The following is a 27,371-nucleotide window of genomic DNA, read 5'->3' as shown; positions in this document are numbered from 1 at the left end:
AACCTCAAGAACCCCCAAGTTGCTCCTTCTGGGACCCTGGGCCCCCCATTCCTAGTGGGACTCGGGCCCCCCATTCCTCCCGGGCCCCCCATTCCTCCCGGGCCCCCCGTTCCTCCGGGCCCGCAGTGCCGGCGGTTCCCGGGGAGGGCGCTGTGCGGGGCCGGGCCGGGCAGAGCCGCGCCGGGCGGCGGGAGCTGCGCCGCGTCCGCACCGGGCCACGCCTGGGGCTGCGAGCGGGGCACCGGCACCGGCACCTCCCGGCCACGCCTGGGGCTGCGAGCGGGGCACCGGCACCGGAACCCGCACCGGGACCGGGACCCCCGAGCCACGCCTGGGCTGCGAGCGGGGCACCGGCACCGGGACCGGGGCTCGCTCAGGGATCGGGACTTGCACTCCCGGGCCACGCTTGGGGCCGCTGCGAGCCGGACACCGGCAGCGGGACCGGGACTTCCGAGCCACGCGTGGGGCTGCGAGCCGGACACCGGCCCCGGGAGCCGCTCCCGCGCCGGGACAGGTAATGGGGCCGCCACCGGGACGGGAACCGGCCGGGACGGGAACCCTTCCGACCCCGCGGAAGGGCCCCCGGAACAGCCGTAGGAAGGCAGAGAGGGCACCGGGATCGGTACCGGAACGGGAGCGGGGCGGCGGGACGACCCCCCTTGCAGCTCGCTGGTTCAACCGGGGAGCCCTCCCGGGATCCACCGGATCTCCCCAGCCCCACCGGGACCACCGGGGTCCCAAGGCCTGCCGGGTCCCACCAACCCTACCGGGACCCCCGGGTCCCAAACCCTGCCGGGACCCCCGAAGTGCCGGAGCCCCGCGGAGCTGCCGCTGCCCCGGGGGTCGCAGCCGGGACCGTCCCTCGCAAGGGAAGGGACGGTGACTTCCACTCTGCCGCCCATCCCGGGGGCACCCCAGCACTGTCCCCCCGTCCACGCCTGTCCCCACACTCTGGCCTTCCCTCCGAGCTCCGGGAGACCCCCGCGGGTCCCCTGGCCGTGGGTGACCCCAGTGCTGGGGGGCTCGGAGCGGAGCCCCCTGCCCGGAGCCCGCCGGTGACGCAGAGCCCGGCGGTGCTTTCCCAACCGGGAAGTCATTTTGCCTGTGCCGGCAGGGCCGGGCCCAAAGCCGCCCTGCCCGGGGCCACCGAGCTGCCCAGGTGGGCTGAACCCGAGCACTGCTCCTCGCAGGGGGGACTGAGGGTGTGCGACCCCCAAAACGGGGATCGGGGGGCAGGAACCGACCAGAACCACCCGGAGCCGGGCCCGCCGTCGCCTTTTCGAGGCCGTGAGGCCCTGGCGGGTGCCGGAAGGGCTTTGGGGGCTTTGAGGGCTGCGGGCAGGGGGTCGTGGCCTTGCGGACCCCGGAGGTTTCACTGGTGGCTCGTCCTTGGCCGAGGCTCTCCCAGCGCCCCGGGATGCGGTGCTGAGTTCGGGGGGCACTTCCCCAGCAAGGCCCGGCCGCTGCACGGCCGGATCCCAGCGCTGATTTTGCTGAGGAAATCAGGCTGGGAAGGAAACGCAGCCCCCTCCTCATCTGCCCCGCAGCCCCTTCCTCATTTGCCCCGCAGCCCCTTCCTCATTTGCCCCGCAGCCGGGGGGAGAGGCCGGGGTTGGGTTTGGGTTTGGCAGGGGGGGCACGGCGTGGGCACGGAGCCGGTGTGCGCCCAGCGGGACGTGCCACAGCCTGCCCGATCCCAGCGCTCCAGGAGGGGCACACCGGGGAACGAGAATGGGGACACAACGGGGGACACAACGGGGGACACGGCGGGGGGCACGGGGGTCCTCTGGTTATGGGGGGAGCAGCACAGGGGGCACCCACCCCGCGGGAATGCCCGGTTGGAGGGTGATTCCGTGGGGTTACTGCGGACAGATCCTGGCTGGAGGCGCTGACAGGGCTGTGCCGAGGCTGGGCTCCGAGCCCCCCGTTTTGGGGGGCTGCCCCCCGGCCCCGCTCCTCCCCGCCGGGAGCAGGAAGCGCGGCCGGACTTTGGTCCATCCGGCGGCGCAGGGGCAGAGGAAGGAACTTGTCCTGTTCGCCGGAGCCCTGGGCCCGGCACCCATCGGCCGTGGGGGCTCTCCCGTGGCTGATACCGGGCTGAGCTCCGGCCGCGGCCCCTCGTGGGTGGGTGAGTTCCCTGCGTGCCGCTGGCTGCCTTTTTTTTTTTTTTATTAAGGAGTTATCTCTCCTTAGCACGAGGAGAAGCCCCCATTTTGGGGGTGAACTCCCCCTTTCCACACCTCCTTGCCTACCCCAGGCAGTAGCGTGGGAGTTTGGGATAAAATCCCACCAGTCCCTGTTTATTTCTCCCCCGTCTGCTCTTCAGAAGCTGGAGCGGAAGAGCTCGAGCTCCGGCCCCTTTTCGGAAAGGCCGGGATATTTTTAGCTGCCTGGCTCAGGGAGTTGGGATTTGCCATGGCTGCCTCCATCCCCCCCATCCTGCCGCAGCATCCTTCAGCTGTGTCCTGCCCTGGAGCAGGGGACAAGGTCCAACCATGGCCGTGGGGACAACTCTGGGGGTCTCTGTGTGATACCCAGGGACCCTGGGGCTCGCTTTCAATGACAGGTGTCCCCTTGGGTTAGCTGTGTGTGATCCAGGGCTCTACTGGGGCTCTCTAGTTTTTGTTGCTTGATGGGAAATTACCATTAATTTGGGGAGGTCTGGAAGCATCACTGTCCCTTCCCACTCCCAGCCAGCCGCTCCTCTCCACGCTGTGCCCACCCTGACCAGGTGTCCCCATGGAGTGACCCTGCCCGGGGGGACGCTGGCTGCCACCACCGCCAGCATGAGCGACTTCTGGCACAAGCTGGGCTGCTGCGTCGTGGAGAAGCCCCAGCCTGTGAGTACCCCCCCTGCAGCCATTTTGGGGAGGGGGCCTGGGGGTCAGCAGGGTTTGATGGCCTTCATCCCCTCGCAGAAGAAGAGGAGGAGACGGATCGACCGCTCCATGATCGGGGAGCCCATGAACTTCGTGCACCTGACACACATCGGCTCCGGAGACATGGCTGCGGGAGAGGGGCTGCCCATGGTACCCTGAGGGCTGGGGGGGCTTGGCTGGGGGGCTGGGGCTCTCACCTGGGTGATGGGCGTTGGTTTTGGGGTGCTGGGTGTTGGTTTTGGGGTGCTGGGTCTCAGGGTTGGGTGGTGGGTGTTGGTTTTGGGGTGCTGGGTTCCAGGTTTGGTTGGTGGGTGTTGTTATAGGGTGCTGGGTGTTGTTTTGGGGTGGTGGGTGTTGGTTTTGAGGTCCTGGGTCTCAGGGTTGGGTGCTAGGTGTTGTTAAAGGGTGCTGGGTGTTGTTTTGGGGTGCTGGGTCCCAGGGTTGGGTGGTGGGTGATGTTTTAGGGTGCTGGGTGTTGTTTTGGGGTGCTGGGTCTCAGGGTTGGGTGCTAGGTGTTGTTTTGGGGTGTTGGGGCTCTCACCTGGGTGACAGACATTGGTTTTGGGGTGGTGGGTGTTGGTTTTGGGGTGCTGGGTCTCAGGGTTGGGTGCTGGGTGTTGTTTTGGGATGCTGGGTCTCAGGGTTCTTTGCTGGGTGATGTTTTGGGGTGCTGGCTCTCAGGGTTGGCTGGTGGGTGATGTTTTAGGGTGCTGGGTCTCAGGGTTGAGTGCTGGGTGGTTTTTTGGGGTGCTGGCTCTCAGGCTTGGCTGGTGGGTGATGTTTTGGGGTGCTGGTTCTCAGGGCTGGCTGGTGGGTGTTTTTTGGGGTGCTGGCTCTCAGGCTTGGCTGGTGGGTGTTGTTTTGGGGTGCTGGCTCTCAGGGTTGAGTGCTGGGTGGTTTTTTGGGGTGCTGGCTCTCAGGCTTGGCTGGTGGGTGTTTTTTGGGGTGCTGGCTCTCCTGGCTGGGCCAGGGGGGTGGCATAGGGGAGTGACAGGTCCTCTCTGCAGACTGGTGCTGTCCAGGAGATGAGGTCCAAGGGCAGCCGGGAGCGACAGTGGAGCAACTCCCGAGTGTTGTAGCGTGTGAGTAGCAGCCCATGGCACCCCAGAACACCCACCTGAGCCACCACTTGGGCGCTCCCATAACCCACAACCTGTTGGATTTTTCAGATTCCTGGCTTTTTCAGCCCAAACTTGAACTGCCTGATCCCCCCCGCTGGAGGAGAAGCCTTCCTGGAGTGCTTTAAACCCGCGGTATTTATGCAGCGCCATCCTCACCCAGCTCCCGGTGACTTTGGGGCTTCATCCCTCTGGAAAATCCCTCCTTCCTGAAGGCACTGGCTGGTGACATGGGGAGGGAGCCCCCATCTCCTGCCCCACTTGGAAAGGACACAGCCGCCCCTCTGAAACGTGCCAGGAGCTGCCAGGCGCAGCCCACGTGTCCCAAATCCTCCCAGTTTTCCCTTTTCCCACTCCCATGGGCTGCATGGTGGTGCCTCAGTTTCCCCAGGGAACCAGTTATGGTGCAGAGACAGCTTTGATGCCTCCCAGAACATCCCAGAGAAGCAAAACCAGGATTAAGCCCTGATATTCTGGTGCCAAACCAGAGTTAAACCCAAGATGTCCTGGTGTCAAACCAGGATCGGATGTCAAACTGGGATTAAACCCCAATTCTTAGGAGCAGAACTGGGATTAAACCCCGATATTCTGGTGCCCAACCAGAGTTAGACCCAAGATGTCCTGGTGTCAAACCAGGATCGGATGTCAAACTGGGATTAAACCCCCATTCTTAGGAGCAGAACTGGGATTAAACCCCTCTGCTTTGGTGCCAAACCAGGATCCAACCCCAAGGCTCGGCTGTGTCTGAGCTCACAGTGCCTCCAGCTGGCATTCCACCGCCGCCAAGCCCCCACCTCCCTCCTTTTTTTAGGATCTGTTCCTGTTTTTAAGCTCCCAAACCCACCTGAGCAGCCTCTGTGGCCTCGGGCAGGACGTGGTGGGGTCCCCTCCACCCGGGATTGTCCCCAGGCCGGACAGGGCCTGACCCGAGAAGGGCTCTGGAATTAGGTGCGGGTGTACATAGTTTAATTAGTGCCAGGATTAAATATTAATTAGCACGTGCTGGGTGACAGAGCCTTTCCCCTGCCCTGTGCTCCGGTGGGAGCTGGGATTTTCCAGCCCTGCATCGTGCTCGGGTCAGGGTTTTTGGGAAAAACATTCCACCCTTGAAATAAATGCCTTGTGCTGGTCCAAGGGGTGGGTGCAGGAGCTGCCCCAGGCTCCTCGCTCCCTCCTCTGCTCCTGGAGCAGCCAAATCCACTGGGAAAAGCTGAAATTCACAGCAGGCAGAGGCCACGACTTTTTATGGCACAACCAGTTTCCTCCCGGCTGGGCTGGACTCGGGAGTGTGGCTGCACTGACACCCCCTCCTTGGACACCCCAAAATGTTCCTCTGACCCACTGTAGAGGGGATTGCACCCCAGGGAAAGAGGGGGTGCACCCCCAGCTCGAGTGGGGCACCACCCCATCCCAGAATAAAAGCCAAGAGCAAAAACTGGAAGAAAAGAGAAATTTAATCCTTGGAAAACAGTGACAGTTCTGGACGGCTGCATGTCCGGATCCACCTTCTGGGGCCTCCCTCTGCCCCCCAAGGAAGTTAAGATGATTAAGAACTCATTAACTCCCCCACCCCAACGACTTCATCAAGGGGGTGCAACTCCTGCCCATGGCATCCCCAAAACCCCACCCTGGGGACCACTGGGGCACAGGGAGCCATCGAGGGGGGGACAAACCACGAGCTGACCTCTAACAGAGACAGCTGCCACCCCCCACACCCAGGCACCTCACGGGGGCCTGCTCAGTGACCCCAATTTCTCATCCAGACCTCAAAACTCTGCGGGGGTTCCCGCTGTTACTTTGGGGAGCCCGGGGGCTGCCCCGCGGCGATGCGGCTGACCCGCTCCAGGACATCCTGGGGACACAGCGGGGGCACGGCCTGCGCCAGGGGACACTCCTCCACCAGGCTGTTCATGGGCGTGGGTGGGGGCACCACCTCTTCCTCGGGGCCCCCTGCAGCCCCCAGACCCCCCAGAGCCGCCCTCAGGATGGGCAGCACCTTCTTGCGAGTGGCCACGGCGTTGCCCTGGGCGTAGGCGGCCACGCTGGGCCAGGGGCTGGGCAGCGGCCGCAGCAGCAGCGACGGCGCCGTCGCCTCCTCCAGCGCCCGGCACAGCTGTGGGGGAGCGAGCGTGGGGCTGGGACCTGCCCAGCACCCCCAAAACAGCAGGGCTGGGTGTGCCCCAAACGTGGCTCCCTGACTCACCGTGCCTCGGAGGGGCTCCTGCGGGCTGTACACAGCGAGTTTCCGCGTGGGTTCGTGGTGTTCGTTAAAGGACACGGTCATGGCCACCAGCCCCGCGTAGCCACGGGCCTGGCAGAAAGCCTCCAGGTCCTGCAGCAGGCCAGGCCGGAGCAGGAAGGTCTGGGCAGAGGGGAGGGGTCTCGGTGTCACCGTGATGTCCCCAGCGTGCCACTCCCTGCCTCAGTTTCCCCCTCAGCCCCGAGTCTCACTTCCAGGTCCTCGAAGACGCCGCTGATGGCGACGACAGCCTCGTCGTTGGAGAGGACTTTGAGGTCCTTCCGCAGCATCTGCTCTGTTGTCAGCCCTGGGAGGTGGCCAGGGGGTGAGGCCCAGGGCACCTTCCTGTCCCCAAGGAGAGGGGGGGACACCCCTGGGTGCCGCTGGCCTGGCACACCCACCTGTGACATCGAACTTGGCCGCATGCAGGGCTCCGAACACGGCGTCGCGGGGCGGCAGCTCCGGGAACCTCTCCTCGAGCAGGGACACGCAGGCCACGTCCCTGGGGGTGACCTTGCCTGCAGCTGGCTTTAGGTTGATGCAGTCCAGCAGGATGGTGCCTGTGGGGGTGAGTGGGGCCGTGGTGTCACCGTCCCCAGGGACAGAGCTCAGCCAGGAGCCCACAGAATCACAGAATGATGAGGTTGGGAGAGACCTCTGAGATCATCGAGTCCAACCTATGCCCTAACACCTCAACTAGACTGTAGCACCATGTCCAGTGTTTGTTTAAACACATCCAGAGATGGTGATTCTGCACCTCCCTGGGAAGAGCATTCCAGTGCTTTATTATTCTTTTGGTGAAAAATTTCTTCCTAATATCCAACCTATCCCTTCCCTGAGGTAGCTTGAGACTATGTCCTCTGCTTCTGTCAGAGACTGACCCCACTTGTCTGCAATCTCCCTTCAGAAGTTGCAGAGAGCAATAAGGGCACCTCTAAACCTCCTCTTCTCCAGGCTGAACACCCCCAGTTCCTTCAAACGTTCCTCACAGGGTTTGTGTTCCAAGCCCCTCACCAGCCTTGTGTTTGGGCATCTCAACATCCTCCCTAAACGGAGGAGCCCAGAACTGGACACAGCGCTCAAGATTTGGCCTCACCAGAGAACAGGGGCAGAATGAGCTCCCTGCTCCTGCTGGCCACACCATTCCTGACCCAGGCCAGGAGCCATTGTCCTTGGCCACCAAGGCACGTTGCTGGCTCATTTTCAACCTGCTGGCCACCAGCACCCCCAGGTCCCTTTCAGCCCCACTGTCCCCAGCTTGTCCCCTGCTCACCATGCAGCAGCGCGGCCGTGGTCCTGTCCAGCACGCCCGGGGGGCCCTGCAGGATCCTCTCGGTCACCAGGGTGGCACAGGAGCCCACGGGCTCCACTGTCACCTGGCACGGGGGACCTCGGGCCCGCTCCAGTGGTCGGTGATCCAGGACCTCCACCACGGCCTCCTCCAGGGCAGCGTCAGCACTGGCGGGCAACGGGAAGGGTCACCCCTGGCATTGTGAAACCCCCTCGTTCCTTTTTATCCCTTAAAAACTCCCTGGAAATGGATCCATTTCACCCATCCTGGGCGGCGAAATCAAGCCCTGTTCTGTGTGGGTGGCCCTGGCTGTCCCCAAGGTGCCACCCCCTGGCTCACCAGGGCAGGATGTGGTGATCCACCAGAGTCAGGGAGAGCTGCCCAGCACGGTGCCAGGTCCATCTCATCCCAAAAAATGAGTGAGATGGGCGGGATGCCCCAATCCCACAGCAAAATGAAGAAATCAACCAAGGCTCTGCATGGGTGGCCCTAACTGTCCCCAAGGTGCCACCGCACAGCTCACCAGGGCAGGATGTGGTGATCCACCAGAGTCAGGGAGAGCTGCCCAGCATGGTGCCAGGGCCATCTCATCCCAAAAAATGAGTGGGGTGTCTGGGATGCCCCAATCCCACAGCAAAACCAAGCGAGGCTCTGCTGTCCCCTAATTGTCCCTAAAGTGCCACCCCTTGTGTCACCCAGGCAGGACATGGTGATCAACTAGAGTCAGGGAGAGCTGCCCAGCATGGTGCCAGGTCCATCTCATCCCAAAAAATGAGTGGGGTGTCTGGGATGTCCTGATCCCACAGCAAAATCCACCAAGGCTCTACTGTCCCCAAGGTGCCACCCCCCAGCTCACCAGGGCAGGATGTGGTGATCCACCAGAGTCAGGGAGAGCTGCCCAGCATGGTGCCAGGTCCATCTCATCCCAAAAAATGAGTGGGGTGTCTGGGATGCCCCGATCCCACAGCAAAATCCACCAAGGCTCTGCTGTCCCCAAGGTGCCACCCCTTGTGTCACCCAGGCAGGACATGGTGATCAACCAGAGTCAGGGAGAGCAGCCCAGCGTGGTGCCAGGTCCATCTCATCCCTCCAAGTCGACTTCATCCCAAAAAATGAGCGAGGTGGGCGCGATCCCCCAATCCCACAGCAAAATCAAGCGAGGGTGGCCCTGGCTGTCCCCAAAGTGCCACCCCTTGTCTCACCCAGGCAGGACATGGTGATCCACCAGAGTCAGGGAGAGCAGCCCAGCGTGGTGCAGCCGCCCCAGGTCGATCTCGTCCCGGAAGAGCAGCGAGGCGGCCGGGATGCCCCGCTCCCGCAGCAGGAACGCCGTCTCCGTCCGCAGCGCGAAGTCGGCGCGGGGGATGTTGAGCACGGGCACGAAGGCGGCCTTGGGAGCTGGGGTGGTCTGTGACAAGGGTGTCACCCTCAGTGAGGTGTCCCCAAGGCCAGCAGTGCTCCCCGGGGTAGTGGTTGAGCCTCACCTGGGCAAGGAAATAGGCCAGGGCCAGCGCGGAGACGGTGGAGTCCAGGTCACAGGCCTCGTTGCCCATCACCACGTGGATCTCCTGGTGCTGCTGGATGTGATCCTGCAGGGATGGGAGATGGGAGGTGTCAGGCACAGCAGCAGCACGGCCCTGTCCTCCAAAATGCCCCAAACTGCTGCCTTGTCCTCATCAGTGTCCCTGGAGTCACGCATCACAGGCGTCACCCACGGATTGCACCCTCCTGACGAGCTCCTGGCGCCCCTGGGGCTGCCTGGGATCCACTTCTGGCCTCCTGACGAGCTCCTGGCACCCCTGGCATCCATTTCTGGCACTAAATCCTTGAATCCTCGGGTTTGGGGGGTGTGTGTGTTGGAATTCCAGGAAAACTCACCTGAGCCAGCAGGTGAGGTCAGGGACCATCCCAGCCCTGCAGCCCTGGGAGCACTAAGTGCTTTAACCCATTTGTTTTAGAATTTGGGGTGGGTTGTCACCCCCAAAAAAATGATGTTTCACCCTGCAGCAGCAGGAAAACGTGGCTGTCACCCCCAAAAAATGATTTTTTTCCTGCAGCAGCAGGGAAACATGTCACTTCCCTGTCCCCCGCCCACGGGAGCCACCCCGTCCCCAGGCTCTGATTTTTGGGACAATTCTCTGCTGCCATAACCCAGATTTGCTAATTTTTGGTAAAACAGGCAAAAAAAAAAACAACCCGAGAGCAGCTGCAGCCCAAACCCCTCGGCAGGTCCGGGATGGGGCTGCAGCAGAGAGAGATTTTGGGGTGTCCCTGGTGCGGCTGTGCCACCTCAGTGGGGCACCACACCTGGGGCTCCCAGCCCGATCCATGGGGTGCTCGATTCCCCCTGCACCCCCGATTTCCTGCTCCCTCATTTCCTTGCACCCCAATTACTCCCCTGCACCCCCAGTTCTCCCCCTACACCCCAATTCCCCCCCTGCACCCCCATTTTCTTGCACCCCATTCTCCCCCTGCTCCCCCATTTAACTGCACTCCCAATTCTCCCCCTGCACCCCAATTCCCTCCTCCCCATTTCCCTCCCTTGCACCCCCAATTCTCCCCCTGCTCCCCCATTTCCCTGCACCCCCATTTCCCTCCCTGCACCCCCATTTCCCTGCACCCCCATTTCCTCCCCTGCACCTCCATTTTCTTGCACCCCATTCCCCCCCTGCATCCCCAATTCCCCCCTGCTCCCCCATCTGTCTGCACCCACAATTCCTTGCACCCCCAAATCCCACTCTGCTCCCCCATTTCCTTGCAGCCCCATTTCCCTGAACCCCAATCCCCCCTGATCACTCATTTTCCTGCTCCCCCATTTGTCTGCTCCCCCATTTCCCTGCACCCCAATCCCCTCCCTGCTCCCCCATTTCCCTGCACCCCAATCCCCTCCCTGCTCCCCCATTTCCCTGCACCCCAATCCTCCCCAATCCCCCCCATTCCCCTGATCCCCCCTGAGCCCCCCAATCTCCCCCAATCCCCCCATACCTGCAGGGCCGCCCGGTTCCCCAGCACGAAGCGCTCCATGACAGCGCTGATCCACGGCCTGAACCGCCAGGATGGCCCCAGTATAAACCAGTACGGCCCAGTATAACCCAGAACAGCTCACTACAGCCCAGTATAACCCAGTACAGCCCAGTATAACCCAGAACAGCTCACTACAGCCCAGTATAACCCAGTACAGCCCAGTATAGCCAACTCAGTATAGCCCAGTACAGCCTAGTATGGCCCCAGTATAACCCAGTATGATTCAGTACAGCCCAGTATAACCCAGTACAACCCAGTACAGCCTGGCACAGCCCAGTATAACCCAGTACACCCTACTATAACCCAGTACACCCTACTATAACCCAGTACAGCCCAGTAGGGCCCAGTACAAACCCAGAGTACCCCAGTCCAGCCCAGTATAAGTTCAGACTATCCCAGCCCAGTCCAGTATCACCCTGGACTATCCCAGTACCCCACGAGACTATCTCAGTATCACCCCAGGCTGTTCCAGTCCAGCCCAGTATAGGCCCAGACTATCCCAGTACAGACCAGTATCACCTCAGACTGTCCCGGTATCACCCCAGACTGTCACAGTCCAGCCCAGTTTAACCCCAGACTGTCCCAGTACCACCCCAGTATCATCCCAGTACCACCCCAGACTATCCCAGTCCAGCCCAGTCCGTCCCAGCCCGGCCCAGTTTGAGCCCAGACTGCCCCGGTTTAAGCCCAGTCTGTCCCAGTCCCACCCCAGTTTGTCCCAGTCCGTCCCAGTCCAGCCCCGCCGCCCCTCCCCCCGCGCCGCAGGGGCCGCTGGGAGGGGGCGGGGCCGATCCCGGCATCCCCCGCGCTGGGGGGGGGGGGCTCGGGGGGGACCCCAAATTTCCTCATTTCACCCCAAAACCCTCCCGGGACCCCAAACCCCCCCCCTGAACCCCCAAACACCCCCCCCAGCCCCCTCTGACAGCCCCAAATTCCGCTGCGACCCCAAAACCCCCCCCAGCCCAACCCTCAGCCCGCAGAGCCGCCCCCCAAAATTCGAGTGCACCCCCAAAATTTACACCTTGAATCCTCTTCTTCCTCCTCCTCCTCCTCCTCCTCTTCCTCCTCCTCCTCCTCCTCCTCCTCCTCCCCCCGCCCTAAATCCGCCTTCCCACGGGGCAGCCGCAGCCAGGTGGAAAACAGGCCCCGAAAAAGGGGGAAAAAGAGGGAAAAAAGAGGAAAAAAGGAGAAAAAAAAAGGGAGGAAAAAAAACAACAGGGAAGAGGATAAAAGAAAGGGGAGATAGGAAAAAAAAAAAAAAGAGGGAAAAGGAAGACGAGAGAAGCGAAAGGAGCGCGAAGGAATTAAAAAAAAAAAAAGAGGATTAAAGAGGAAAAAAGCAGGAGGTGAAAGAAGGAAGAAGAAAGAAAAAGGGAATAAAGGAGGAGAGAAGAAGGAGAAAAAGCAGGAGAAAAGGTAAAGGGTTAAAAAGGAGGGATAAAGTGAAAAAAAGAAGGGAAGAGGTGGGGAAAAAAGGGAAAAAGTTGAACAGAAGGGGAAAGAAGGAAAAAAATAAAAGAAGGGGAAAGGAGGGGAAAAAAAAAAAGGGAAAAGAAGGAAAAAATTAAAAAGCAAGGGAAAAGGAGCATAAACAAGGAAGAAAGAAGGGGAAAGGGAGGAAAAACAAGGAATAAAGGGGGAAAAACAAGGATTAGGGGGGAAAATGAAGGAAAAGACGGAAGGGGGGACCCCGGGCGGGGACTCCGAGGGGCGGCCCCGCCCCGGGACCCCCCGGTCCGGCCGGACCGGCCCCGCCGCGGGCTCGGGGCGGAGCCGTGAGTGGGGATTGAAATTCGCCTTCCCTTGTGCCTGTCAAATGGCACTGTGTTTAGTTTAATTTAATTTAATTTAATTTTATTTTATTTTATTTTATTTTATTTTATTTTATTTTATTTTATTTTATTTTTAAATTGTATTTTATTCTATTCTATTTTATTCTATTTGTTTTATTCTATTCTATTTAATCTTTAATTCTATTCTATTTCATTTTATTTTAAAATTTTATTCTATTCTCTTTGGTTCTATTCTATTTTTAAATTTAATTTAATCCTATTCTATTTTATTCTATTTTATTTTATTTTTAAATTATATTTAATTTCATTTATTTCATTTCATTTTAATTTCATTTCCAGCCCCCGTATATATACGTATATGTCTATAGATACAAATATATATGTGTGTATATATATTTATACATATACAAATTTACATTTCTATTTGTATTTATGATTAAATCTATATTTATTATTACAGTTATATTATCTCGCTATTTTCCTCAACCAGCCCAATTTTCCCTCCTCAGGCTGAGCTTTGGGATGCAGCTGCCCCTGGACAGACCCAGAGCATTCCCAGGAGCCTGATTGGAACCTGAGCAGCACCAGAGGGTCCCATGGAGCAGGAGGGGACCCCCGAGCCCCCCGAGGAGGCTGCGGGTGGGGACAGAATTCCCAGTGCTGGGGGTGGAAATCCTGGTGTAGGGGATGGAGCTCCCAATGTTGGGGATGGAATTCCCGAAGTTGGGGGCTCAATTCCCAATGCTGGGGACGGAATTCCCAATGTTGGGGACGGAATTCCTGGTGTAGGAGACACATTTCCCAGTGCTGGGGATGGAATTCCCAATGTTGGGGACGGAATTCCTGGTGTAGGAGCCACATTTCCCAATGCTGGGGACGGAATTCCCGGTGCTGGGGACACAAACCCCGATGTTGGGGACACAATTCCCAACGTTAGGGATGAAATTCCCGGTGCAGGGCATGGAATTCCCAATGTCGGTGACAGAATTCCCGTTGCTGGGGATGGAAATCCCAATGTAGGGGACACAGTTCCCAATGTTGGGGACACAATTCCCAATGCTGGGGACGGAATCCCCGGTACCGGAATTCCCGATGTTGGTGACACAATTCCTGATGCCAGTGACACAATTCCCAGGGCAGGGAGCTCCCGGGAAGGTTCTGGGGGCCCACCTGGGCAGCAGGAGGGGGTCTCCAGCCCCGAGGGACCCCCGGGGGGCTCCCCCAAGCAGCAGCAGCAGCCCCGGCATGAGGGGTCCCTGCAGGAGGGGTCCCCCAAGGGGCAGCCCCTGGAGGAAGGGGGGGCCCCCAAGGGGCAGCCGGCCCCACAGGAGGAGGGGCCCCTCAAGGAGCAGCCCCAGCTGGACAGGGGCGCCCCCCAGGACAGGGGGTCCCCCCCGGCCGAGCCCCCCCGGGCGCAGCCCCCCGGGGATTTTTACTTTGTCAAGTGGATCCTGTGGAAGGGGCAGCGCACGGCCCTGGTGATGCAGAGCGAGAACGGGCCCTGCCCGCTGCTGGCCATCATCAACATCCTCCTCCTGCAGTGGAAGGCAAGCTGGGGGCACCCCCAGATCCCCAGGGGAGGGGGCCCAGGGTTGGGATGGGGTGGGATCAGTGGGATGGGATGGGATCAATGGGATGGGATGGGATGGGATGGGATCAGTGGGATGGGATCGATGGGATCGATGGGATGGGATCGATGGGATGGGATTAGATCAATGGGATGAGATGGGATGGGATCGATGGGATGGGATCAATGGGATGGGATGGGATCAATGAGATGGGATGGGATGGGATCAATGGGATGGGATGGGATCAATGGGATCGATGGGATGGGATGGGATCAATGGGATCAATGGGATGGGATCAATGGGATGAGATCGATGGGATGGGATCAATGGGATCAATGGGATGGGATGGGATGGGATCAATGAGATCAATGGGATCAATGGGATGGGATCAATGGGATGGGATGGGATCAATGGGATCGATGGGATCAATGGGATCAATGGGATGGGATCAATGGGATCAATGGGATGGGATCAATGGGATGGGATGGGATCAATGGGGTCAATGGGATGGGATGTGCCCAGCCTGCTCTGGTTGCCCCCAGGTGAAGCTGCCCCCACAGACAGAGGTGGTCACGGCCGAGGAGCTGATGGCACATTTGGGTGAGTGGGGACCCTGCTCTGGCACCAGGAACGGGGTGAGGGGCTCCAGTGGGACCCCAACATCCCCTGGGGGGGGACTCTGACCCTGCTGCCTCTCAGGGAATTGCATCCTGGCCACCCAACCCCGGGACACCTCGGAGGCGCTGCAGCTGAACTTCCAGCAGGTGAGGAGCAGCCCCAGGAGGAAAATCCAACCCCGCTGGCTGCAGGATTTGGGGTGGCACCTTCAGGGGTGACCCCTCCCCGCGTTTCTGCTGCCCCCCAGAACATCAATGACACCATGACAGTGCTGCCCAAGCTCTCCACGGGGCTGGACGTCAACGTGAGGTTCACGGGGGTCTCAGATTTCGAGTACACCCCTGAGTGCATCGTCTTCGACCTCCTCAACATCCCCCTCTACCACGGCTGGCTGGTGGACCCCCAGGTGAGCCCCCCTGCCTGGCTGCTGGTGCCTTCTGTGGGGTCACAGAGGTGTCCCCAGGGCTGGAGGGGAGCTGGGGCTCGTCCTGGCCAAGGTGACCAAGCTGAGGATGGATGTCCCAACCCTGGGAGTGCTCACGGCCAGGTTGGGTGGGGCCTGGAGGAACCTGGTCTAGCAGGAGGTGTCCCTGCCTGTGGTTTGGGGGGGGTCTAGATGAGCCTGGTCTAGCAGGACTGTGGTTTGGGGGATCCAGATCCAGAAATGATCCAGAAATTCCCAACCCAAAGCCCTCAGTGATGTTTGGGGTGGGGCTTTGAACCTGAGGCAGTGCCTGGCTCCTCTGGCCATGGCAGGAGGTTGCACTGGGTGCTCCCTTCCCTCAGAAGGGACCCTCAGACCCCTCTGCTCTGGCTCCATGCCCACCAGGAGCTCACCCTGTGTCCCTTCCATCCCACAGAGCCCCGAGCAGGTCCAGGCCGTGGGCAAGCTCAGCTACAACCAGCTGGTGGAGAAGATCATCACCTGCAAACACGCCAGCGACTCACGCCTGGTGAGCGAAGGTAACGGCCCCGCTCCCTGCCCGCGGCCCCGGGGGGCACCCCCGGGCACCCCCAGCCCCGCCACGTCCCCGTTGTGCCCTCAGGGCTGGTGGCAGAGCAGTTCCTGGAGTCCACGGCGTCTCAGCTGACCTTCCACGGGCTGTGCGAGCTCACGGCCCGCGCCCGCGAGGGAGAGCTCGGCGTCTTCTTCCGCAACAACCACTTCAGCACCATGATCAAACACAAGGTGGGACCCCAGAGCCCTCTGTGCCCCCCCAGAGCCCTCTGTGCCCCCCAGAGCCCTCTGTGCCCCCCAGACACCCAGCCAGGGCTCACTGTCACCTGTCCTGTGGGAATGTTCCTCACGCGGGGTCACCAGATGTGGTGGTGTTCCCCAGGACGAGGGAAGGGGTGAGAATCTTGAGTCCATGTTTCAGAAGGCTGATTTATAATTTTACTATTTTTTGATATGATACTATATCATTATTCTATTAGATTAGATTATATCATCATTACATTATATTAAATCATCATTACATTATATTACATTATATTACATTATATTACATTATACTATATTATATTATATTATATCATCATTATATTATATTATATTATATTATATTATATTATATTATATTATATTATATTATATTATATTATATTATATTATATTATATTATATTATATTATATTATATTATATTATATTATATTGCATTATATTGCATTGTATTGCATGATATTGCATTATAATGTATTGCATTATATTATATTACGTTATATTATATTATATTATATTATATTATATTATATTATATTATATTATATTATATTATATTATATTATATTATATTATATTATATTATATTATCATTATATTATATTACATTACATTATATTACATTGCATTACATTACATTACATTGCATTATAAGAAAATGCTCTATTAAAATTGTACTAAAAGAATAGGAGAAAGGATTTCATCAGAAAGGAATAGAAAGGAATGGAATGATAATAAAATCTTGTGACTCTCAGAGGGTCTGAGCCAGCTGGACTGTGATTGGCCATTAATTAAAAACGACCACATGAGACCAATCAAAGCTGCACCTGCTGCATTCCACAGCAGCAGAGAATCATTGGTTACCTTTAGTTCCTGAGGCCTCTCAGCTTCTCGGGAGACAAAGATCCCACCAAGAGGATTTTTCATAAAACACATCTGTGACACTGTCCCTCCTGCCCAGGGCCACCTCTACCTGCTGGTGACAGACCAGGGCTTCCTGCAGGAGCAGGGGGTGGTGTGGGAGAGCCTGCACAGCGTGGATGGGGACAGCTGCTTCTGTGACACCGAGTTCCACCTCAGCCACCCCCTGGGCAAGGACAGGGCCCCCCCGGCCCCCCCGGACCCCCGGCTGCAGCAGAGACAAGTGGACCAGGTTTGGTGTGGGGACAGGTGGTGGCAGTGGGCGTGGGTGTTGTGAGGTCCCCAGGGTGAGGGAAGAGATGAAATTTGGCTCAAAATTCTCAGAAGGCTGATATTATATTATATTATATTATATTATATTATATTATATTATATTATATTATATTATATTATATTATATTATATTATATTATATTATATTATATTATATTATATTATATTATATTATATCATATCATATCATATCATATCATATCATATCATATCATATCATCATATTACATCATATTACATTATAATTATATTATACTATATTACATTATATTACATTACATTACATTACATTACATTATATTACATTACATTACATTATTTAATAATATCATATTATTACATTACATTGCATTATTACATTACCTTACATTACATTATATTATAGAATGCCGTACTAAAACTATACTAAAGAAACAGAGAAAGGACACAGACAGAAGGCTTAACACGAATGATAAAATTCTTGTTATAAGAAATAATAGAATCGATTTAAAATAATAAAATTAAGTATTATAATAAAGTAGTATAATAAAATTATTCTTATGTTTTAAAATATCACAAATCTGAATATTTTTGTAATAAAGAACAAGATAATATTTTATTAAATATTAACATTAACATTAATATATATATATAATAAAAACCTGTGATTCCCTCCACAGTCCTGACACAGCTGGCTGGGATTGGTCATTAAGTAAAACCAGTTCTTCATGTGTTGGAAAAACAATCTCCAAATCACATTCCAAAGCAGCCAAACACGAGAAGCTGAGGCTTCTCAGCTTCCCAGGAGAAAATCCTGGACAGGGGGATTGTTTTAGAAAACATTTAGAAATTTTTTTAAAAAATTTAGAAAATAGGCACATTCCAAAGCAGCCAAACACGAGAGGCTGAGGCTTCTCAGCTTCCCAGGAGAAAATCCTGAGCAAGGGGGATTTTTTTAGAAATCCTGACAGGAACGAGTGATTCCCATCATGGATCCCACAGGGTTTGACCCCCTCTCTTTGTGCTTCTGCCAGGATTTCATGGTGGCCCTGTCGCTGCAGCAGGGCCAGGACCCCTCCTCGGTGCTCAGCGACCTGGAGCTGGCGCGGCAGCTGCAGCAGGAGGAGTACCAGCAGCACCATCCTCATCATCCTCAGCACCCCGCTCCTCCTCCTCAGCTGCTCCCAGCACAGGTAACCAGGGGGTGCTGCTGGCCCTGGGGGGGTCTCTGCAGGTCCCCCCAGAGCTCAGCCCTGTCCCTGTCCCCACAGGTGGAGCGGCGGCCGCGGCAGAGGCCGGATTTGGACTGCACCCTCCTCTAGCACCCCGTGCCCGGGGGTCCCCACACCTGCAGCCCCCCAAAATCCAGCTCTGCATTCTCCAGGGGGGTCCCTGTGGGCTGGAGATGAGGCTGCGGGTGGGGACGGAATTCCCAATGTTGGGGATGGAATTCCCAATGTTGGGGATGGAATTCCCAGTGCTGGGGACAAAATTCCCAACGTTGGAGATGGAATTCCCAGTGCTGGGGACGGAATTCCCGATGTTGGGGATGGAATTCCCAATGTTGGGGATGGAATTCCCGATGTTGGGGATGGGATTCCCAATGCTGGGGACACGATTCCCAACGTTGGGCATGGAATTCCCAGTTTAGGAGGTGGAATTCCCAATGTTGGGGATGCAGTTCCCAATGTTGGGGATGCAATTCCCAATGTTGGGGACACAATTCCCAATACTGGGGACACAATTCCCGGTGTTGGTGACAGAATTCCCGGTGTAGGGGATGTTATTCCCAATGAGGGGTGACCGTCTGAGCCCACCCCAGGAGCACCCCAAACTTCCCAGTGGCCTTTAACACAGGGGGGTCCCACTCAGGGGGGTCCCACACCTCAGTCCACGCTCCGGGACTCGGGCGGGTGTGGGCGTGGGGATGGGGGGGACACCTGCACCCCCTGTTCAAAATGTGGCCTTAGCCCTTGGCAAGTAAAGGACTTGTCCCCCTGCACATGGATCTGGCACCACTGGGGGCTTCTGTTCTCTGGGGGGATTGGGGGATTTGGGGGGAGTTTGGGGCATTTGGGGTCACGGTTCCTCCGCGGGTTTGGGGGCCCCTCTGTGGGGTGCTGTGGTGCGGCGTGGCCGCCAGGCGGCGACAGAGGGCGAGTGGGGCCTGCGGGGTTCCATAGGGGCACAAATGGGGCACATGCTGCAGTGTCTGTGGGGGATATATGGGGTACATATAGGGCTGTCTGTAGGGGATGTATGGGGCACATATAGGGCTATCTGTAGGGGATGTATGGGGTACATACAGGGCTGTCTATAGGGTGTATATGGGGTGCACAGGGCATATAGGGTTGTCTGTAGGGGGTATATGGGGCACATACAGGGCTGTCTATAGGGGGTATATGGGGCACATATAGGGCTCTCTATAGGGCGTATAGGGGTGTATATGGGGCACATATAGGGTTTTCTATAGGGTGTTTATATGTGGTGCACAGGGTACATATAGGGCTGTCTATAGGGGGTATATGGGGTGTATATGGGGCATATATAGGGCTCTCTATAGGGTGTTTATATGTGGTGCACAGGGTACATATAGGGCTGTCTATAGGGGGTATATGGGGTGTATATGGGGCATATATAGGGCTCTCTATAGGGTGTTTATATGTGGTGCACAGGGTACATATAGGGCTGTCTACAGCGGGTGTATAGGGGGCACCCTGGGGTCTATAGGGGGTGCACGTATCCCGTCTCGGCGGTCGATTGCTCGCGCCTGGGCCCCGCTCCGCCCCACGGCGGGCGCCGCTCTCCGCGGCGTTGCGGTGACGTCACTCCCGGGTTCGCGGTGACGTCACTGCCGCCGCTGCCTGGCGCGGGGCGCGCGCGGGACGGAGGGGGGCGAGCGGCGGCTCCGTGAGGGCTCCGGGCGGCGGCGGCTCCGTGAGGGCTCCGGCGGCGGCTGCGGGTGAGTGCGGCCGGGGGCGCGCGGGGCCGCCCCGCTCCGGGAGGGGCCGCCCGGAGGGGGCCGCGGGATGGTTCCCGCTCGCCCCCTCCGCGCCAGGCCCGCGGCCGGGCCTTTCTGCGGGCGTTGGGCGCGCACCGGAGCCATCCCGGGCCTCCATCCGCCCTCGGGCAGGGGCCGGCGGGGCCCCCCGGGGCTGCCCGGGCGGGGCCGGGCGGAGGCGGGGCCCCCCCGGGCCCACAGCGGCCTCGGGCCCCGGCGGGGTCGCTGCCCCCCGGCCCGGTAGGGCGCGCAGCCCCCGGGCCCGGATCCCTCCCGGTCCCGTTTATCTGCCCACGACTTGAAAACGTCAGGGTTTTGCCGGTTTCCAGCAGGATCGCTGCTAAAATCACCTCTTGGGGAGGGGGGTCCGGCCTGGCGGTGCCCCCTCCTGCACCGGCTCCGTGCCCCGGTGCCGGCACATCGCGCTGTGCCGCCGGTGCCCCGGGGGAGAAGGAGCTGCCGGCCCTGACCGGGGCCTCACCCCGTCCTCCCACGCTCCCCTCCCGTTACCTGCCCGCGGCGCGGCCGCGGGAGTCGGGAATTGCGGCACCTCCCTCCCGCCCGCCCTTGCGAAACCGGCCACGGTGGTTCCTCTTCCTCCCGCAGCCGAGCGGAGCCGCCCCGGCCCTCGCCACAATCCGTGTCGGGGATTCGCTTCCCGGGGGTGCGATCCCAACCGACCCCATCCCGACCCCGCGGGGTTCCCCAGAATCGGCCGGTGGGGAGGGACGGGGAGCCGGGATGCGCTGACCCCGCGGCGAGCGGCGGCTCCCCCAAAGGCTCCCCCGTCCGAAGCCTTTTTGAGGCACAAAGGTGCTCATTGTGTCGCCAGCAAATCCCTAATCCCGCGCTGGGACCGTGCCTGGCCTCGGAGGGCTGGCGGTGGGCTCCGTGCCTCCGTTTCCCAGCGGGAATGGGGTTTGGATCAGCCGCGGGATGCGCCCACGGGAGGGAAACCAAAGTCGGGGGCTTCTCCCTTCTCCCGATCCCGCTGCGGAGGCGGGGGCCCGGCTCTGCCCTCGGGCTGGTCGGAGGAGCCGAGCTCCGGTTGGAAGCAGGACTGGGGCCCCTGTTAATGATCACCCTCTGACCTCCGGGCTGCAGGGAGCAAAGTCCCTCGGTGCCCGAGCCGAGCACCGACGGCGATTTCACCGGGGCCTCCCTGGGAGCCGAGGTGGAAATTGGGGTGCCTGGTGGGGCCGGGGTGGGATCAGCCATCTCCTCGGAGATGTCCCCCTCACCTGTCCCCCTCTCCCTCCCCCCAGCATGTTTCAGACCTTGTACAGCTATTTTTGGTGGGAACGGCTCTGGCTCCCGGCAAACCTCACCTGGGCTGACCTGGAGGACCGGGATGGGCGAGTCTATGCCAAAGCCTCTGACCTGTACATCACCCTCCCCTTTGCCTTCCTCTTCCTCGTTGTCCGGCACCTCTTTGAGACGTGAGTCCCTTCCCTGGGGGTGGGGGCGGATGCTGAGCCCCCGATCCGGCTCTCCCCGTGCCCTGGGGGCTGTGGCTGAACCCGGGGATGTGGCACCTTGTGCTCAGCCTGGCTGGGGGTCCCGATCCCCCCTAACAAACCCACGTGCTCCCTTTTCCCCACACAAACACGGCCTTGAGGCAGTGGTTTGTTGGGTAAACAATGGGAACAGACCCGGCTTTGTTGGGATGGCAAGAGAAGGGGGGGCCCAGTGGGGACAGCCTATGACAGAGGGACCCGAGGGGCTCCCCTGTGGCAAAACCCACCCTGGAGGAGGCACAGCAGGATAGGGAGGCCAAGGCACTGATGGTTGTGGGTCCCTGGGTGGCTTTGGTGGGGCCAAATCACGCAGGTGACAGGAACTCCTTCCCCAGGTACGTGGCCACCCCCCTGGCCGGGCTCCTGAACGTCAAGGAGAAGGTGCGGTTAAAAGCCACCCCCAATGCGGTGCTGGAGAGGTTTTATGCTGCCACCAGCAAACACCCCAAGCAGGTGAGGCTCAGGGGGTGCCCAGAGGTGCTTGGGGGGGTCAGGGTGGCAGAGCCAGGGCTGTGTGACACAGTGGGGCTGCCCTGGTGTCCCCAGGCCGACGTGGAGATGCTCTCCAAGAAGAGCGGCTGCAGCGTGCGCCAGGTCGAGCGCTGGTTCCGCCGCCGCCGCAACCAGGACCGGCCCAGCCTGCTCAAGAAGTTCAGGGAGGCCAGGTGAGACCCCCCTCTCCTCCTGCCTGGTGTCACTGTCCCTCCACCCTGGGGGGGCTCTGGGAGCCCCAGCTCGGCCAGGAGCTGCCTGGGAGGGTGGGAGATGCGGGATCCAGGGCCGTCCTCCTCCCTCCTGCTCCCCGGTGCCCGTCTGAGGAACGTCTGCTTCCTTTTTCCAGTTGGAGATTCACCTTTTACCTTATTGCTTTCATTGCTGGCATGGCTGTCATAGTGGATGTGAGTATTGCCCCCCTCCCCTTGCTCCCCTAGCCCCCCTGGCCCCTCTGACCCCTGTGTCTCCCCATCCTGCAGAAACCTTGGTTCTACGACCTCCGGGAGGTGTGGAAGGGGTACCCCATCCAGGTGAGCACAGATCCCATCCTAGCTGCCAGCCCACGGCTTCTCCTGAGCACCAGGGGGAACTTGGGGGTGCAGGAGGGTTTGGGGGTCCTCAGGGCACCCAGGTGGTGCCCACAGAAGGGGACCAAACCCCTCTGGGGGACACAACCTGTCCCTTGTCCCCAGAGCGTGCTGCCCTCCCAGTACTGGTACTACATGATCGAGCTCTCCTTCTACTGGTCCCTGCTCTTCAGCATCGCCTCCGACGTCAAGCGCAAGGTGGGGGCTCTGGGATGGGCTGGGGGACACTGGGACAGCTCAGCAGGGTTTTCTTCACCCTCATGGTGGGCAGGAGGGAGCAGCTGCGAGGATGTGGGGACACCCAGGGGCTGTGGGATGGGGGTTTTTGCTATGGGTGGGACCCAGGCTGCTGTAACCTCTCCCCATTGCTTTGGGCACAGGACTTCAAAGAGCAAATCATCCACCACGTGGCCACCATCATCCTCATCAGCTTCTCCTGGTTTGCCAACTACGTCCGTGCCGGGACGCTCATCATGGCCCTGCACGACTCCTCGGATTATCTGCTGGAGGTCGGTGTGTCCCCCTCCCCTGCTGCCACCGCCACGTCCCCCATCCTGCGCCCCCTCCCAGCTCACCCCCTCTGCCCTCCCAGTCTGCCAAAATGTTCAACTATGCTGGGTGGAGGAACACCTGCAACAACATCTTCATCGTCTTCGCTGCGGTCTTCATCGTCACCCGCCTGGTCATCCTGCCCTTCTGGTGAGCTCTGATGGGGAATGGGGGAAACTGAGGCAGGGGCTGGGGGAGTCTCAGTGACAGGAGTGGCTTTTCCTGGCAGGATCATGCACTGCACAATGGTTTATCCGCTGGACCTCTACCCTGCTTTCTTTGGCTACTACTTCTTCAACTTCATGATGGTGGTGCTGCAGGTGCTGCACATCTTCTGGGCCTACCTCATCATCCGCATGGCCCAGAAGTTCATAACTGGAAAGGTGAGAGGGGGCTCTGGGGATGTCAGGGGAGACCCCCCCAGATCCTGAATCCCGACTGCTCTTGGCCCCCCAGGTCCCTTCAGTGGGGAGAAGCCGCTGTGGTTGCAATGGGGAAGCCGAAGCACGGCAGGAGAATGGGGGAGCTGCTGCCTGAACGCCCTTTTCCCTCTGCCCACAGGTGGTGGAGGACGAGCGGAGCGACCGCGAGGAGACGGACAACTCTGAGGAGGAGGAGGAGGTGGCCAAGAACGGTCCCCTCTCCAATGGCCACCCTGTCCTCAACAACAACCACCGCAAAACCGACTGAGCGCCCCGGACCCGAGAGCTGCCGCCTCCCGCCACCGGCCCGGCCCCTCCGGCCGCTCCGCACCGGGAGCCCCGGAGCGCCCGCCGGGCCCCGCCCCTGCTGCGGAGCGGGGCCGCAGCTCTGCCTCACACTCACCGCCGGTGCCCTTCCACCTCTCACCTGCTGCCTTAATCCACTGCGGTTCCCCGGCCAGGCGGGGACCCCTCCGGGACGGCTCCATCCCTCCGGGGCGGTTCCTTCCCGCCCCGCAGCCCCTCGGATTGGCTCTGGCCAAAGAGCTCGGCCCCGGCCCCTGGCCGGGCTCTGAGTTATTCCCATTTTCCCAACCGTTCCTTCACCGGGGGCAGGGGGGAAAATCCCCCCTTTTTCCTGAGCTGGGTTCGGCTGGAAAAGCCGAACTGGGAGGGAGGAGCAGGGAATTCCTGGGTGTTCCAGTGCCTCAATGATGGGATGACACTATGGAAGTACTTGGGGGAAGGAAGCTGCGGGCTTGAGTCACTCCTCGTGTCTCACAGAGTTTAATCCTCTCATTTCTCTTCGCTAAATGGATTTTTGAGTCTCTCCCTCTCCGTGGCCTCTCCCAGCTGTAACAGGACAAATTTCCAAATTTCCAACTTGATTTTTTCCTTTTTTTTTTTTTTTTTTTCTTTTCCTCCTTTCTATTTATTTGGAAGACAGAAGGAGCCGGGCTTGGCTCTGTCTCCTGCATCCTTTGGGATGCTGTGAGACCTCCCAGAACAGAGGGGTGGGAGGGGAAAAGGACCATTAACCAATGTCAGACCAAAACGTGTTTTGTTGTTGTTTTTTTGGTTTTTTTTGTTTTTTTTTTTTTTTAATAAATAAAAGGTTAAATATATTAAAAGTTAAAAAAACTAATAAACTTGGGTAAAAAAAAAATTACAGGATTTGGGCATATTCTGTGACTGCTACAGTGCCCCTGGGGTGGGGGGGTTATTTTGGCATAGATCCCTTAGGCAGTGCTAAAAATGGGCAGAGTTGAGGGTTTTGATGGTTTTTATGGGTTTTTTTTTTCCTCCTAAAAGTTCTCCAAGTCTTCAAGCCCAGGCTGGAGCTGGGTTTGGGTTCCCTGAGGAGCTGCAGCCCCGCTGGGATGACAAAGCCTCCATTCAGGTGGACTCTGAGGATGGAACTGGAGCTCCAAGAGGCCCCAGAAAGGTTTTATTTAACAAAGAAAGAAAGAAAAAGGTTCTTTAGCAGGAAAAAAAACCCAACAAGCCTCCCTTGCACAGGGCTGGTGTTGGTTACTGGGGACTGGGGTGGGTGGAATCAGCTCCACCATCTCCCAAATTGGGTTTTTCCACGTCAATAATGTGAGATTTGATCCCACTTTGTCAAACTTCTGCTCTTTCATCCAGTTCTCAGGGTGGTTTTTTTGAACTCTTTGGATCTGTCCTGCTCTGCCTTCCCTCCTCAAACAAAAAAAAAAAAAAAAAAAACAAAAAACCAAGCCTGGAATTGGTGCCACTCCCTCCCTCCCCTGCCCAGGCTGGGGCTGTCACCAGCCTGGGGCTCCCTGTGCCATTCTGGGAGGGTTGGGGATGGAGAGAGGCACCACATCCCCTTCCTCAAAACAAAAAATCCCAACCAATTCCTCAGTAATTTGCCCCAGTGGAAGGGTTTAAGGAGTGTTTGTTTTGAGGAAAGGTGAAGGAGAGGTGAAAATGTGGGAGCTCCTTCTCCCTTTGCCTGGGCCCATCCACCTCTGGCATTTTTCCTGCAAACCCCACAGGAACAAGGATGAGGGCAGGGGTTCAACTCTGCTTTTTCAGGGCTCTTTGCTGTGTCTCGAGACCAGGGCAGGTTGTTTTTAATAGAAAAACCCACTTTTATTGCTTTTTAGCAACTAAAAGATTCTTTACAGCTCACAGGTGAAGACAGATACTTACTTTTTGTCTTTTTTTCCCTTGAATTCTATAAATTCTGCTTGGTCCAGTTTTCCAAGGATTCTTTCCACCATCCTCCCCTCCCACTTTCAAGGCCTCAGTCCCAACTGGAAAGCACTCCCTGGAAAATACTGGGCAGGTGCTTGCTGCTGGAAAAGTGAGCTTTGTGCCTTCAATTTGGTGGAAAAGATGGAAGAGAGCAGGAAAAACTCATTCCTCGAAGGGAACCCATTGTCTTGTGGGATAACTGGAGCCTTTGCAAAGTGGGAGAAAACCCAGGAGGTGGAAATCGCCCCCAGCACAACCCGAGTCCATTCCTGCTCCGTGTCCATCTGTGATTTTCCAGCTGACAAAAGGGAGAGCTGAGAACCTCTGGAGAAGAAACTTCACCCTCACTGAGGGGAAAAAGGGAGCAGCAGCCCCTGGAGGAGGGGGAGCTGCTGGGAGGGAGCGGGGCCGGCTCAGAGCAGGCGGCCCCGGCAGTCGATGGCCCCGCAGCAGCACAGCAGCTCCTTGCCCTCCACGCTGCCGACCTCGTAGTTGTAATCCCAGGTCAGCTCCGTGCCAGCTCGGATCCTCCTGGGAAGGAAAAAATAAATAAAAAATTAAAAAATCCACAGGGGATGAGTGAGGAGATGAGTCCGGAAAAGAGGAGAAAAGGATGGGATGAGGCTGAGGCAGGCGGGGAGAAAGGGATCAAGTTCCCCGATGAATCATTGCTGAGAGGATTCACTGCAGGAGCAGGGAGGCACACAGCAGGGCTTCAGCACGACTCAAAAGATTGGGGATTAAAACCAGAAGGGAAATTGGCTGCTCCATGCCCTCACTCTGCCCTTTGGGAAGGTCTAAAAGTGCTGGAAATCACAGCAGGATCTCCAGCACAACAGAGAGGATTTCACCTTCCACCAAGGCTTTTCTCTGCACAGGAGCGGTGAAAAATTGGGAATGGGGTTTCCAGGAGCAGGGAACACCCAGGCCTGGCCATGGAGCCAGGTCCCACCAGGCCCAGGAAGCCTCAGCCCCTCCCAGCAGCCCAGAACTCACTTGCTGGCAAAGAAGGCGACCCAGGGGAAGCGAAGGTCGTGGGTGTCCACGAAGACATTCTGCACAAAGAGGTTTGGGGTGCAGCTGTGCTGTAATGGCAACAGAGAGGAGCCTGAGCTGCTGCCCGGGCAGGGAGGCCGAGCTGCCAGCACTCAACAGAGCCTTTCTAAACAAGCAGCATTCCTGGTCTGCCCGCCACGTCCAGCGGAATCCTGCTGGAACAGGCTGCGCTGACTCACAGGATCCACAACCAAAGGTAACGGCTCTGGGACGACTGACAGGGCCATTCCTGCTCCCACCAGGCTGCAGCAGCTGCTTTTCTACTCAGGAAGGGGCATCCTCCTCCCAAACCTCCCCTTTCCCAGCTTCCCCCTAGGCTTGGGGAGGAACAGCCCCACTGAGCAGAGGCTCAGTGCCCGTAAATGCTCATTTTATCTTTGACACCTACCAGCAAAGGCAAACAGCAAATGGACTGTTTAAAACATAATCCTCACTGCAATTGTATTCATTTTTATGCTGCTTCATTCTTTATATTGTTAATTGTCATATTTGTCTTTTCTTTCTAACGAAAAAAGGGTGAATTGTGGTGTTACATTTTAGTTCAATGGTTTGCTCTGTCTCACCCCTCAGAAATATTTATTCCAAGCTGTGATCCTC

The 27,371-nt window shown here is 57.8% G+C and overlaps 5 protein-coding genes across 10 annotated transcripts in view; 3 read left to right on the top strand and 2 right to left on the bottom strand.

The window, feature by feature from the left end:
- The first annotated feature begins 146 nt into the window (after positions 1 to 146).
- CDC42SE1 (CDC42 small effector 1) lies at positions 147 to 4,995 on the top strand. Of its 2 annotated transcripts, none has more exons than XM_054651054.2 (5): positions 147 to 514; positions 2,732 to 2,840; positions 2,919 to 3,029; positions 3,887 to 3,961; positions 4,049 to 4,995. In XM_054651054.2, the coding sequence occupies exons 2-4, from the start codon at positions 2,787 to 2,789 to the stop codon at positions 3,956 to 3,958; spliced, it is 237 nt and encodes a 78-aa protein (XP_054507029.1). In that variant the 5' UTR covers positions 147 to 514; positions 2,732 to 2,786; the 3' UTR covers positions 3,959 to 3,961; positions 4,049 to 4,995. The 2 variants fall into 2 exon arrangements, with proteins under 2 accessions (XP_054507029.1, XP_054507030.1); XM_054651055.2 differs by having other exon boundaries at positions 148 to 514; positions 2,694 to 2,840.
- A 438-nt stretch (positions 4,996 to 5,433) lies between these two features.
- Positions 5,434 to 11,700, bottom strand: PRUNE1 (prune exopolyphosphatase 1). 2 transcript variants are annotated; one of them, XM_077192159.1, is made up of 8 exons: positions 11,573 to 11,700; positions 9,012 to 9,116; positions 8,730 to 8,935; positions 7,510 to 7,694; positions 6,638 to 6,796; positions 6,449 to 6,543; positions 6,201 to 6,359; positions 5,434 to 6,110 (listed from the first exon to the last, which is right to left on the bottom strand). In XM_077192159.1, exons 2-8 carry the CDS (start codon positions 9,078 to 9,080, stop codon positions 5,790 to 5,792), a joined length of 1,194 nt encoding a protein of 397 aa, XP_077048274.1. In that variant the 5' UTR covers positions 9,081 to 9,116; positions 11,573 to 11,700; the 3' UTR covers positions 5,434 to 5,789. The 2 variants fall into 2 exon arrangements, with proteins under 2 accessions (XP_077048274.1, XP_077048273.1); XM_077192158.1 differs by lacking the exon at positions 11,573 to 11,700 and adding an exon at positions 10,513 to 11,243.
- On the top strand, positions 11,685 to 18,935 carry MINDY1 (MINDY lysine 48 deubiquitinase 1). The gene is made up of 10 exons (XM_054651051.2): positions 11,685 to 11,967; positions 12,854 to 13,891; positions 14,455 to 14,512; positions 14,612 to 14,676; positions 14,778 to 14,936; positions 15,391 to 15,493; positions 15,577 to 15,719; positions 16,716 to 16,907; positions 17,962 to 18,120; positions 18,199 to 18,935. The coding sequence occupies exons 2-10, from the start codon at positions 12,941 to 12,943 to the stop codon at positions 18,247 to 18,249; spliced, it is 1,881 nt and encodes a 626-aa protein (XP_054507026.2). The 5' UTR covers positions 11,685 to 11,967; positions 12,854 to 12,940; the 3' UTR covers positions 18,250 to 18,935.
- A 797-nt stretch (positions 18,936 to 19,732) lies between these two features.
- Positions 19,733 to 24,666, top strand: CERS2 (ceramide synthase 2). The gene is made up of 11 exons (XM_054651136.2): positions 19,733 to 19,889; positions 21,194 to 21,367; positions 21,781 to 21,898; positions 21,992 to 22,110; positions 22,287 to 22,344; positions 22,420 to 22,470; positions 22,633 to 22,725; positions 22,908 to 23,036; positions 23,120 to 23,226; positions 23,306 to 23,459; positions 23,638 to 24,666. Exons 2-11 carry the CDS (start codon positions 21,195 to 21,197, stop codon positions 23,764 to 23,766), a joined length of 1,131 nt encoding a protein of 376 aa, XP_054507111.1. The 5' UTR covers positions 19,733 to 19,889; position 21,194; the 3' UTR covers positions 23,767 to 24,666.
- Positions 24,667 to 25,588: 922 nt separating this feature from the next.
- Positions 25,589 to 27,371, bottom strand: part of SETDB1 (SET domain bifurcated histone lysine methyltransferase 1) — an 18,103-nt gene continuing 16,320 nt past the window's right edge. For all 4 annotated transcript variants that reach the window (XM_077192153.1, XM_077192155.1, XM_077192156.1 and 1 more), the window contains exons 21-22: positions 26,715 to 26,803; positions 25,589 to 26,249 (exon numbers count right to left, since the gene is read on the bottom strand). In XM_077192153.1, coding sequence (XP_077048268.1) covers positions 26,132 to 26,249; positions 26,715 to 26,803 — 207 coding nt within the window. In that variant the 3' untranslated portion in view covers positions 25,589 to 26,131. The remainder of the gene's footprint in view (positions 26,250 to 26,714; positions 26,804 to 27,371) is intronic.

The sequence above is a fragment of the Agelaius phoeniceus genome, chromosome 31, assembly GCF_051311805.1.
Source record: "Agelaius phoeniceus isolate bAgePho1 chromosome 31, bAgePho1.hap1, whole genome shotgun sequence".
NCBI classification, from domain to species: domain Eukaryota; kingdom Metazoa; phylum Chordata; class Aves; order Passeriformes; family Icteridae; genus Agelaius; species Agelaius phoeniceus.
The sequence above is the reverse complement of the archived record's forward strand: the minus strand, read 5'-3'. Positions and strand labels throughout refer to the sequence as shown.